This window comes from Crocuta crocuta, unplaced genomic scaffold, assembly GCF_008692635.1.
Source record: "Crocuta crocuta isolate KB4526 unplaced genomic scaffold, BGI_CrCroc_1.0 scaffold149, whole genome shotgun sequence".
NCBI lineage: Eukaryota > Metazoa > Chordata > Mammalia > Carnivora > Hyaenidae > Crocuta > Crocuta crocuta.
The window spans coordinates 7,130,341-7,143,399 of NW_027551561.1; the positions used below are offsets into that span (position 1 = coordinate 7,130,341).

The window sequence follows — 13,059 nt, forward strand, 5'->3', positions numbered from 1 at the left end:
TTTTTTTTTTTTTTTTTAAATTTTTTTAAATTTTAAATTAATGAGTAGATCTGGACTATTTTCCCCAGATGGAAGAATATGGCTTCTCTTTTAAGTTGAAAAAATTGCCAGTATTCAGTTTTTATCCTGCAAAATGGCATTTCATATGGTTCAAATAGTAGCATTAAAAAACAAGTTTTATTGAGATGTAATTCATAGAACATAAAATTAACCCTTTTATTTATTTAATAAAATTTATTTTGAGAGAGAGCACACATGTGTGAGCAGGGAAGGGGCAAAGAGAGAGAGAGGGAGAGAGAGACTCCTGACATGGGGCTTGATCTCATGAACCTTGAGGTCGTTACCTGAGCTGAAATCCAGAGTCAGACACTTAACCACCTGAGCCACCCAGGTGTCCCCAAATTCACCCTTTAAAAGTGCACAATCCACTGTTTTTTACCACTGAATTTACACGAATACAGTATATTCACAGTTGTACAGTCATCTCCACAATCTGATTTCAGAACATTTTCATCACCCCAGAAAGAAACCACATATGTGGTCGTTGTGACTGGCATCTTTTTCACTTGGCATGTTTTCAAGGTTCGTCCATGCTGTAGCATATATCAGCACTGCATTCGTTTTTATTGCTGAATATCCATTGTGTGGTTATGACACATTATATTTATTTATTGTCTTTTTTTATTTTAGCTATCTTGCTGGGGGTGAAAGTGGTATATCTCATTGTGGTTTTGATTTGCATTTCCCTGATGGCTAATGATGTTGAGAATCTTTTCATGTACTTATTGGCCATTTGTATGTCTTTGGAGACATGTTTATTTAATCCTTTGCTTATTTTTTAATTGGGTTGGTTGTGTTTTTATTGTTTATTCTAGATACAGGTCCCTTACCAGATAATGATTTGCAAATTTTCCCCCATATTTTATGGATTGCTTTTTTACTTTCTTGAATAGTGTCCTTCGAACCACATTAAAAACGTTTTTATTTTCATGTTTATTTGTATTAGAGAGCAAGATAGTGTGTGAGCAGGGGAGGGGCAGAGAAAGACAGAGACAGAATCTGAAGCAGGCTCCATCCAGGCTCTGAGTTGTCAGCACAGAGCCCAACGCAGGGCTCGAACTTACTAGCTGTGAAATAATGACCTGAGCTGAAGTTGGACACTTCACCAACTGAGCCACCTAGGCTCCCTGAAGCACATTTTTTTTTTTTTTTTTTTTTTTTAATTTTGAGAGAGAGCGCATGTCCGGGCATGGGGAAGGGGGAGAGAGAGAGTCCCAAGTAGGCTCTGCTCTGTCAGCATGAGCCCGAGTTGGGTCTTGAACTCACGATCTGTGAGATCATGACCTGAGCTGAAATCAAGAGTCAGACGCCCAAACCCACTGAGCCACCAAAGTGCCCCTGAAGCACATTTTAATTTAAAGTCCCATTTATTTTTTCTTGTGTTGCTTATACTTTTGGTATCATATTTAAGAAATCATTGCCTAGTCCCAGATCACAAAGATTAACTCCCGTATTTTATGGCTTTAGCTCTTATGTTCAGGTCTTTGATTTATTTTGAGTTAATTTGTATATATGATGCAAGTCTATTTGGATTTGATTTTCTCCTCTCAGATGGGAAGAAGGTATATTTGGAGAACAGTGGCATATCCAGAACTCTTTCTTCTCCCACCAGTCTTAGTGCCTGGCATTTTTTATGTAGTATTGTGATTGCTAGACAGGAAGAGAATGAGATCAGGTGGTTGTCTGAACTGAATAACTAGTTTCAGCAGGTTCTGGGTGGAGAGTCTCATTGTATTCAGATCTTCTGAGGAAGCTTTTTGGACTTTTGGGGCTAAGGTTATGGCTAACAAAGGGGTATGTATTTTTTCCTGCTCCAGGTTCTCAGCTGCTGCGGGAGTTGAAAAAGATGGATGACAAAGCCCTTTTGGTGGAAGTACAGCTTTTAGAAAGCAAAACATACCATGCCCTGAGCAACCTGCCGAAAGCCCGAGCTGCCTTAACCTCTGCTCGAACTACAGCAAATGCTATCTACTGCCCCCCTAAATTGCAGGCCACCTTGGATATGCAATCAGGTAACACCCTAGCTACTCCGGGCATGTTTTCCTAAAGTTCATCCTTATCTCAACGTGGGGAGGAATGGGGGGATGGGGATGGAAGATATAATTGGCTGATTCTGCTCAAGCTTCTCAGAAAAACCAGTTAAAGGATATATTCCCTCCTATTAACTGTCCGTGAACTGCCTTAAATATATTAAGAACATGGTTATCTGTGGTGGTTCAGGCAACATGATGGTTAGAGCCAAGAGCCTAGAAACGTCTCACAAGTTTAAACAGCTCCCTTAACTTCCACCTTAGTTACTCACTGCGGGTGGTAGCACTTCTCTTCAGACTAATACAAGTCTCTTGTCACTTGGAGACCTTGGCAAAGCCTGTTGGACTTTTCCAAAGGACCTCAGATCAGGGCTAAAGGAAAGCCTCCTCCACCAGCCCCAATTTCAGTTTATGTAAGTGGATACCTTTCTGATGGAGTGTGTGAATATTGGGACTAGGAGGCCATGGAGTGGCAAGAGAATGCTTTTTCTTGTAGTTAGCAGCTTTTATTAGTCTAGTTTATCATTATTGAAAGAGCACTGGAATTGGAGGCAGAAGACTAGTTTAGGGGTGCTTAGGTGGCTCAGTTAAGCGTCTGACTCTTGATTTCAGACCAGGTCATGATCTCACGGTTTGTGAATTCATGCCCTGAGTTAGGCTCTGTGCTGACAGTGCAAAACCTGCTTGGGATTCTCTCTCTCCCTTTCCCCCTGCACACACTCCCCTCCTCCCTCAAAATAAACATGAAAAAAAAACAAAAAAAACCACACACACAAAACACAACTAGTTTGAAGTCCTGGTGTTACCTCTTTGTGGGCTTTGTTTCCATAATGTAAGTGAAAGAATACCTGCCCTACTTGATTATCAGGTAGTGTGAATATCACACGGCATGTCTTGTCATTCAGAGGTTAAGAGCAGAAGTCTACAAACCACCTTTCCTAGTGAAATTTTGGTTCTGTCAGTTGCTAGCTATGTGACTCTGGGCAAGTTACTTACTGTATCTGTAGCTCATCTGTAAAATGGTGATAATAATTGTACCTTCTTATAGGATCAAGGTGAGGATTAAATGAGATGATGAACGTGAAGGTCTTACCACAGTACCTCGCTTTGACCAATATTGGCACTCGCTTTAAGCTGCTCCTCTTTCCTTATGTCCTTCCTTCATGGGCAAGATCTGATTTCTCAGAGGAAATAGAGGCCATGTGTACATGAACTTTTTTCTCTTTCCTCTCCAGAATTTGTGTCACTCATTCTTTACCTGCCTTTCTGTTCCATTCTGAGCCTTCAGTCTTTCTTCTCCACTTGGATCTTCCTCTTAGTCCTTGAACTGCCTGAGCCTCAAAAGCATAGTCCTTTCTTCTTTCTAAATTGCTGTCTTTTTTTCTGTCAAGTTGCTTGAAAAAGTTGAAAGAGTATCCTTACTTTGGGGTCTCTCTGTTGACTCCTTGAAAGAAGTCAGTAACTCCCTTATAAACTCTACTTTTGGGGGGAAGTTGACCCTATTGAACACTCTAGTCTTCTTTGACATCACTGTCTTCTTGGTTCTCCTCCCTTGACTGACTCTCTTTGGTCACACTTGGCTGTTTTCCTCTTCCTTATGACTGACTTTTAAGCATGGGTGTTCCTCAGTGTTGTTTCTTAGTTTCTTTTCTCTTCCTGCTCTGTTTCCTGTCTAAAATCCCATACGCACCCATGGCTTTGCTGCTGCACGCCACCAGTGATCTCTTCACCTAGGTCTTCAGTAGCTTCCCTCCCTCCTAAGTCCCAGATCCAGGTCTCCAGCTGCATAATGGACAGACATACCTACATGTCTCAGGTGGCTCACTCTCAGCATGTCAGAAAGCAAAGTTATTATCTAATTCTTCCCTCAACCTTTTTGTCCTATTCAAGGTAATAGTATCGTTATTGGTTTAATGTTTCTCAAGCTATTGTCTTGGGTGTAATCTTGATTCCTTTTTCTCTTTGCCCTTCATATCCAGTCCGTTGGTAGATCAGGTTCAGTCTGTCTCCAAACCTACCCACCTACCCTTTCTTTTCCCAAACTATGGTCACCGTTCTAATAAAGGTCTGGGGCATTGGAGCAATGTTTTGCTGATCTAACTGTTCCTGATCACTTTTCCCAAACTACTGCCGACCCCAAAGTCATTTTTCTCAAACACAAATCTGATCATGTAACTCCTTTATTTGGAATTCTCCAGTGGTTCCCCATTATTCCCAGGCTACATGCTACGTTCCCATGCTAACATGGCAAGCTAAAGAAAGGCATCGTTTCATCAGTTACCATATAACTTCATGTGTTCCTGCTTTTATGTTTGTGTATTTTGTCTTTGCATCGAAATTCCCCTTCTCATCTGTCCCCTTGGCAGACTTTCTGTGCATCCTCCCAGATCCAGTCGTGCTTTCTTTTCTTTTGGACATCCTTGTCAAAGCTGTGTTCTTTTGTACATGTTATGGTACTAATCTTGCTCTGTTTTGGTGACCATCTTTCCCACGGTGAGACTGTGAGCTTCACGAGGTCCTTTTCTCCCTACCTATTTCCTCTGTGGTAATTATATCCGTTTCTGGCACATAGTAGGCATTCATTAATATTTGTGTTGAATGAGTGATGGTCTCTCAGGTTTTTTTTTTGTTGTTGTGTTGTTTTGTTTTTTAAATAACCTCCTGGGGTATCTGGGTGGCCTAGTTGGTTAAAGGACTGGCTTTTGATTTTGGCTCAGGTCGTGATCTCACTGTTGTGAGATAGAACCCTAAGTTGGACTCTGTGCTGGGTGTGGAGCCTGCTTAAGATGCTCACTTGCTCGCTCGCTCTGCCTGCCCCCACCTCCATGCTCACATGCGTGCTTGTTCTCTCTCTCTCTCTCAAAGAAAAGTGTTCTCTTTAAATAAATAAATAGATAAACCTCCTATAATAGCCATGATGCTCAGAGTCCTAATGTGGGCCCTGTTAATGTATTTGGGAAAACAGTATACCAGTTCTTGGGCCTTATTTTACCTTTTGTTTTCTTTTCTTTTTTTTTTAAACCGGTCTTATTGTGGGTCTGGTCTATTCTCTTCTAGCTCTGGACTGGGAGCTATGGGAAATGGGGATTTGTCTAATTTAGTTTAGCCGTGTTAATAGTTTGTTGGACATTCTTGAGGGACCTCTCCTTGGCTACAGAGAAGGTGGATTTTCTCCAGCTCTCTAGTTTAGAACAGTAGAGAAGAAGGGTATGATTCCTTTAGCCTCAAAATGAGAGGTTTCTTGGGTAGAGTATTTTAAAAGCACTGGGGTGTGGCACACGCCACTCAGTAAATGGTTATTAAGTCGCAAGTTCCCAGGTGGTGTACAGGCACACAGGTATGTGATAGGTGGGTTAAAAGTGTGCTGAAACCCGGGGCACCTGGGTGGCTCAGTTGGTTAAACATCTGGCTTTGGCTCAAGTAATGATCTCACAGTTTGTGAGTTTGGGCCCCACATTGGGTGAGCCCCCTTCCTCCTCTCTCTCTCTCCGCCCCTCTCTGCCCCTTGTGGGATTCTGTCTCTCCTTCCCTCCCGCCCTCCCTCCCTTCCTCTCTCTCTCTGCCTCTTGCTCACTTGCGCCCTCTCTCAATAAAATAAAATAAAATAAAATAAAATAAAATAAAATAAAATAAAATAAAGTAAAATAAAATAAAAATAAAAATAAAATAAAAATGTGCTGAAACATTGTTCCCTTGGGTCATGTGTAAGCAGCTTCATCCTTTTACTTCATGGTGCTGAATACTTTCTCTGTGGACCTTGATGTGAAGAATGGTGGGAAGCACTATGATAAACAAGTGGGGCTGAGGTCTGTAACCTCAAGGGCCTGAAGCAGAGTTAGAACTGATACACAGACTCTGAGGGCTTAGATGCCTTCTAAGCTAGAAAAAACTAAATTTTGTGTTATCCCAAGTGATAACGTAGGTTGGAAGTAATAGCAAGTTCAGTCAAAGTTAGTCTTATTGGGAGCAACTCAACTTTCTTTTTTTAAGGTTTATTTTTTAGTTTTGAGAGAGAGCGAGTGAGCGAGTGAGAATGCATGTGCCAACAGGGGAGGGTTAGAGAGAGGGAGACACAGAATCTGAAGCAGGCTCCAGGCTCTGAGCTGTCAATGCAGAGCCTGACAAACCCACAAACTGAGATCACAACCTGAGCTGAAGTTGGACGCTTAACTGATTGAGCCACCCAGGCACCCTTCCAGCTTCTAAACGGCAGAGAATTGTTTAGATAAACTATAGTATATCAGCCTAAGGAAGTACTGCTTAACCATGGCCAGTTAAATTAAGTTCATGGATCTGGCATTGTATGAAGTCCGTATATTGATTGCATCTAGGCAGAAGCATACCTGTAGATGACAAGCATCTGAAATGAGAGTATAAGAGATTGGATTTTTTTTTTTTCTGCTTACATATGAAAATGTCAAGCTTAGAAAAGCTATCTTAAACATTATTAAAACTAGTCATTCAGGCAGTCCAGGGATGTTTGGTTCAACTTCCTGACCTATGAAGTGATGTCCTAAGAAGGTAAACATAGCCTTTTTAGTGACTTCAAAAGATAGCAAAACCACAGTGGTGATGGGAAGCATGGGGAAAGGTGTTAGTGTCTTTTTTTTTTTTTTTTTTAAGGTTTTTAGGGTCCCCTTTGAGTAGGGTCTCTAACTCCTTTGGAATTTATATTGTCAAGATGACATTGAACTGGGTGACTAAAGACCTGGGTTCTAATCCCAGTGCTGCCACTAGCTGGCATTGACTTTGGGGCAGGCCCTTCATCCCTTCCTGACCTCATCACTAGGTAGATGGGGTTGGAATTGATTTCTGAGGCCCTTCCCAGCTCTGATCTTTGATGGTTCTATTATTTCATAGGGTTCTTTCTCCTTTCTTTTTTCCTTTCTTCTTAATGCCCAGGTATTATCCATGCAGCGGAGGAGAAGGATTGGAAAACTGCATACTCCTATTTCTATGAAGCATTTGAGGGTTATGATTCCATCGATAGCCCCAAGGCCATCACATCTCTGAAGTACATGTTGCTGTGCAAAATCATGCTCAACACGTAGGTGCACATTAACCCCGGGGGTGAGAACTCAAGCTCTTCACCTGAGGCTTTGGCCGTGCAGATGGCATGCACAGGGAGTGGGGCTCAGTAGAGAAGCAGTCATGGCCTCCTCTGGGGCTGGTTGACATAGAGTAGGGGTATCGAAGGTGTTCCTGAGCACATTTCTTGCTAGTCTTTGAGAATCAGGGAGGCAGATGTTAGAAATCTCCTTTCCAGACTCTCTTGGAGTGTTCTTATCATCCTGCAATTATTCTGACCAGAGAGCTGCTGAGCACCAGACAGTGGGCCTGGTAATAGCTTACAGTCATGCACCGGCCAACCGGGCCACCCACAGTGGGGGGCGTGAAGGAAGAGGTTAGGGAGAATTTTGAGAAAGGGGACAACAGCAAGTATGACAGATCTTTGTGTAAGGAATTCTACAGAATTTATCAACATTCCTTTGGGGATAATGAGATACTGGCTTACATTTATCATTTTGCCTGTTGGGTCTACTACTTTTGGGACATTCAGTGTGGCTTTCTTTTTAATGCTGGAGTTTTTCTGCTCTCAAGTGCTGAGCTTGGGCAGAGAGTGAAGAAAGCCTGGTTTCTGCAAGGTGAGGGACCTATGGGTTTAGGGGTGGGGACTAGACCTCTGTGGGCAGTCTTCTCAGTGGAATTCTGAGAAAAAGAAATTTGCCTCAACTTATTCTTAGAAGCATAGCACCCTGGAGCAGTTGGCCAAGTATGTCTTTTGTTTTCTAGCCCAGAAGATGTCCAGGCTTTGGTGAGCGGGAAGCTTGCACTTCGGTATGCGGGGAGGCAGGTAGGGAATACTTTGATTGCAGTTCTGATCTCTGCTTACTCTGAGGCCAACATGTTGTCAGTCATGATGCACAGTGAGACCAGTGCTCTTCAGGTCTCTATTCTGTTTTCTCCATGTGACCCCCCCTAACCCCCTGCCACCCCTTTTCCTTAAGGGGTGTTCATTCAGTGTATTTCCTGTACTGTTGTATTTTGGCCTGGAGAGTCTGTGTTTGGTGCTCTTACAGACCTCAGGTGGTTTGAGGGAGTTATAAGAATTGAACCATGGAATTGTACAAGTTAGGCTGCATTTTTGCTTTGACCAAAATATTTATCTATCTTGAGCCTGACTTACAAACTTAACATGTGAAGGATATGAAATCTTGGGTTCTCCAGGACTTGGGAGCCCGGTAAGGTCGGGTACACGTGTGCTTTAGGGTGGTTGAAGAGCTTGGTGCAGAAACTAGGTCTTGATGGCTCACCCAAGTGTTCTCAGTACCTTTCCATTCATGTCCTGAGTGTGGGTGGTGCAAGAGGCCTTTGATAGTCGGGACCTCCTTTTGTGCCGGAGTAGGTACGGGTATGACCTGTGTAAAGGTCGCTGCAGATGTCTGGACCGTCCCTTCTTTGTACTTTGCTTGATTATCACTAGTAAAGTAATCTTTCCAGATTTCACATGCAGTGGTCTCTGAACAGTAGACCCATTAGCAATCTCATACCCTTGGAGGAATGGCCACAACACATAGAAGAAACCATCCTTCTCTACAAGTGGCCCTAAATGGATTTTCATCCGAAAAAGTTTCGGATCAGCTCATAGTTTTGACCACAGGAATAGTTGTTATTACTGCAGTGAAGGACTCGTTGCCCTATATGGAACTAGAGGAAATGGGGTAAGAGAGGTCAAGTGTCCAGGACAGGTCAGGTAAGCAGTAAATGGTGGAGCCAGACTTTGAACTTGGGTTAGCTGGCTCTCATTTCCAGGTGTTTCTAATTGTGACATCTGTTCTCTCTGTGGCATAAGTGCTGAGACAGACTAATGATTAGCTCTGCACCATTTCCAAGTCTGCTGTACAACACACACTGCCCTTATGTAAGTGCACAGGCCGGTACCAGAGGAGGTCCTTTGTACCTCGACGGGAGCTTTCAGGCAGGAGTCAGCACAGTCTCCCAGAAAGACTGTAGATCTCCTGCTGAGTGGAGACTTGATAGCTTGGTGAGGTGCCTTTTATTAACCAGGTTAGAAGTTGCCCTCAACCAGCGATTGTACCTTCATCCCTCTGTGGCATTTTAACATTGAGTGTAATATGTAGAATTCTGGTGTCTCAACCCTCATGAAAGTAGATCTTGGCTCGTGCTCTGTTGGGAAACCTAGGAGAATGAGAGTTGGTCAGGTATGATCAGGTCTAAGGGCAGAAAGTGTCTGGGGGTCCTGAGGATAAAGAGCCTTGGAGGAGGGGGAAAGAGATCACAATTCTCTGTCATTTTCTAGCTTTTCTTCCCAGGCCCCTGAGGAGCAGTGGTGAGGCAGGTTCTTCTTGCATCCAGAAGTTGTGTGGACAGAGCGTACTGCTTATGACATTTAGTGGATGAGATGTGCATGCAAGATAGATCACTTTCTCTTTTTTTTCTCTTTACTCTTAGACAGAAGCATTAAAATGTGTGGCTCAGGCTAGCAAGAACAGATCCCTGGCAGATTTTGAAAAGGTAAGCATGGGATCCGGATGGTAGGGAATTGGGTGGAGGAGAGGGTCATTTACATACTTAAGAAAATCTTTTTGTTAAGTACCATTCACCCAGTTTTCCCCAGTGGTTACATCGTTATTCTAGTACAGTATCAAAACCTGGAAACAGTTGAGCACTTTTGTTCAGTGAAACTTGTACAGATGAGTTGTAATACCTCATTTATATATGGTACCTTTCAGTTTAAAAAAGTTTTTTCTGTTATCCTTTTTCACTTAACTTTTCACAACAACCTCTTCTCTGCATTTTGTGGTTGAGGGGCTGGGGCTCGGCGAGGAGGCCTGAAGCCCCACAGCTCACGTGCCAGGGTCGACGGCCAGGCCTGGCGCTTGTTCCACATCCCACGGTCTCAGGGTTTCCTTCAGCTCCAGAAACGCCAGCTCTGCTTCTCGGGTCGGCACTGTGTGCTAACGGACCGGAACACACTTCCTCAGTTGACACTTTAGGCCCGCTTTGCCTCTGCCTTCCTTCCACTCACTGTTAGTGAAGGTTTGAAAGGGGAGAAGAACTTGCCTGAGCAGTAGTGTGAGACTTCTCCGTTATCTCCTGAGCCTCTCTCCTCTTAGTCTGAGTATGTTGACCAAGCTGATAAAAGCAAACCTAGATCTGGGAAGAAAAACGTGGTGTGGAGGCTAGACCGTTTGGCTCTGGGTGTCCCCAAGATTCATCATCTTTGTGGAGCTTTCTTGCTGGTTTCATTCACTTCCTCACTTGTCTTGATTTGCTTGCTTCTTTTAACGTCTTACAGCACAGCTGGCACGGGGCTGGATATGAGACCGTTCCTCAAGGTCGACAAGTTATGTTCATGAATAAACAAAATAGACTAGATCGTTTTATTTTAAAGTTTGGGATGTTTGATGGGACACTTCCCTCAATAGGGGTTCCTTGGGGAAAGGGTCTGGGAAACCTTAGGGCTAAACAAAATGAGCTGTTGTGCTTTCTGTAACTGCAGAACTGTATGCTGATGTTGTTGTGAGACTCCGCGAGCCAGTTGTGGAACGCAGCTCTTCCCAGTATTTCCCTCAGGATTTGTTTTTTCCTTGTTGCCCGCGGAGACCCTGTTCACTCTGTGGGCTACATGTTGAGAACTGCTTGTGTAGTCCATCTGGCCTTCAGGCTGAGCCGTTCTTGGGGCTCACATGGTTTGACCTTCCTGCAGGAAGATGGTGCCCAGAAGGGGCTCCATCTTTTACATCTTGATGTTTCTTTTCTTCTACTTTCTGTCATAAGCGGTCTTTCATCTCAAGTCCTCCAGAACTTCAGTCAACCATGGGTTTGCAGCGTCCGGCAGACCGCTTGGGAAGCTGGGAGTAGCGTGCCTTTCAGGTGCTCCGCTGTGCCAATCTCTGTGACCGGCTCTCTTGGCAGGCCCTGACGGATTATCGGGCAGAGCTCCGGGATGACCCAATCATCAGTACACACTTGGCCAAGTTGTATGACAACTTGCTGGAACAGAATCTGATCCGAGTCATCGAGCCTTTCTCCCGAGTTCAGGTGAGGCCCCTCTGGGGAGCCCTGGTTCTGGCTAAAACGCCCTCTCTGGCCCCCTCCCCTCCGTCACCAGGCCGCAGTAGGAACTTGCCTCCGGGGCTGGGCAGGAGGCCCCGGCCTCTCTTTCGGAGGTGCTGTGGGGCCGAGGCTGGGGAGGTTGCCTCTGCTTGTAACCTGAGAGCAGTCCCCTCCTTGCTGCTGTAGTCACCGCGCCCGTGATAGACATTCACGTAGGGGCATGGAGGAGGCATGTCCCACATTCATGTGGGACAGGAGTGTGTGTTGTCTGGCGATGAGAGGCAGCAGATGGACAGAGCATGAGAGACCTGAGCATGGCCAGAGCGCGTCTGTCCTGGCAGAGACGCTCGGCGGGCTTTCAGGAGACGCAGCGATCCCACCCCCACGTCCCAGATAGAAGCATGACTCAGTGTTGCTGTCTCTGCCTTTTCTTTTAGATTGAACACATATCTAGCCTCATCAAACTCTCCAAGGTAAGCAGTCCTGAGCTTGTCTTGGGGGCGAGGGTGGGGAGAGGGGCACGCAGAGGTGCTAGATGTACACTGGACGGGCCTGGTTGGAGGGTCGTCAAGCGTCTTCGTGTGGAATGGAGACCGTGAGCTCAGAGCGAGGGTTGCACTGTTGCCGTTTTGTTTTCAACCCATTTGCCCTTTTATGTAAACTTTCATGTCTGTGTGATCTTTGACTAGTGGATACCGGTCCCTTTAATCTGTGCTTTGATTTTAGGCCGATGTGGAAAGGAAATTATCACAGATGATTCTTGACAAGAAATTTCATGGTGAGTAACAGCCATACAGGTCAGGGGGCTGCTGGTGGTGGGGGGGTGGATGAGGCACCACGCTCTTGTGTATCTTGAAAGGAGATGTTCCATTTGTGTCACCTGGTAGCTCCCTGGGATCCTTGCCCCTCTGATCCCCGTAATGAGAATGTGTGATAGACATGCACACACGGAACACGGAGGTGCTTTCTGGTTCTCCTCCTTTCTGGAGAAAGGGAGGCGGCTAGGGAGTGGGCTACTTCTCAAGTGCCTTTGTGTCTAATCTGCTCTTTTACCTGGGTTGCCCTTGTGTTTCCTGCAGGGATCTTGGACCAGGGGGAGGGTGTCTTGATTATTTTCGATGAACCCCCAGTAGATAAAACTTATGAAGCTGCTCTGGAAACAATTCAGAACATGAGTAAAGTAGTGGATTCCCTCTACAACAAAGCCAAGAAACTGACATAGGTGAGTGCTGGCTCCGGGACCCAGGCCCGGGCAGCGCTGTCTTCTGCCTGTCGAGACTGAAAGCCGCCTGGTGGCCTCGCAGCTTCCCCGATTGACACTGCTCTGTCTTCTCTTGCAGAGTTGGATCTGTAGCGGTCCTTTGGAGAGTGTGTGTGGCGGGAGAGTGAAACCTTTGGGGAAAATGCTAGGAGATTCTTTTTTCTTTTTGTTCTACTTTTCGCTCGGAAAGTTTTTAAATCCTCATTTGGTGCATCTGTATTCCAGCCAATAGGTGTGCCAGTTTTCATGTAATCTTTACTGGCCCGACTTGGGAGTGGGGAAATTGCTTAAAAAAAAAGAAAAAGAAAAAAAAAAAGGTTATTCTAAATAAAAGGAAAAAGGCTTACACTACCTAAAGCTGTGCTCTCTGCCTCCTGGGAGAGGGCTGCGAAGCCAGGCGCTCCGCCAGCCACCGGGGCTCCTCACCCACCCGCTGGGCGTCAGCTCTCCTCCTCTTCAGAATTGGGTGTTTGCCTGACCATCAAAGCAGCGACTTTTTATTCTGTTTGTACTGAACCAAAACAAACAACTGTGTATAGACTGCTATTTTCTTTTTTATTTGAAATGAGGCGTTTTGGTGTTCTTTCCCCTGCCACGTGGCCTGTCTCCCACCCTCCCCCCCCCCAC

At 45.0% G+C, this 13,059-nt stretch overlaps 1 protein-coding gene across 2 annotated transcripts in view; it reads left to right on the top strand.

The window, feature by feature from the left end:
* PSMD11 (proteasome 26S subunit, non-ATPase 11) overlaps positions 1–12,783 on the top strand; it is a 30,204-nt gene extending 17,421 nt beyond the window's left edge. For both annotated transcript variants that reach the window (XM_077749616.1, XM_077749617.1), the window contains 9 exons: positions 1,878–2,072; positions 6,993–7,137; positions 7,884–7,944; positions 9,564–9,626; positions 11,031–11,156; positions 11,609–11,644; positions 11,898–11,949; positions 12,251–12,393; positions 12,512–12,783. In XM_077749616.1, the coding sequence (XP_077605742.1) occupies positions 1,878–2,072; positions 6,993–7,137; positions 7,884–7,944; positions 9,564–9,626; positions 11,031–11,156; positions 11,609–11,644; positions 11,898–11,949; positions 12,251–12,393 (821 nt within the window). In that variant the 3' untranslated portion in view covers positions 12,512–12,783. The remainder of the gene's footprint in view (positions 1–1,877; positions 2,073–6,992; positions 7,138–7,883; positions 7,945–9,563; positions 9,627–11,030; positions 11,157–11,608; positions 11,645–11,897; positions 11,950–12,250; positions 12,394–12,511) is intronic.
* The last annotated feature ends 276 nt before the right edge of the window (positions 12,784–13,059 follow it).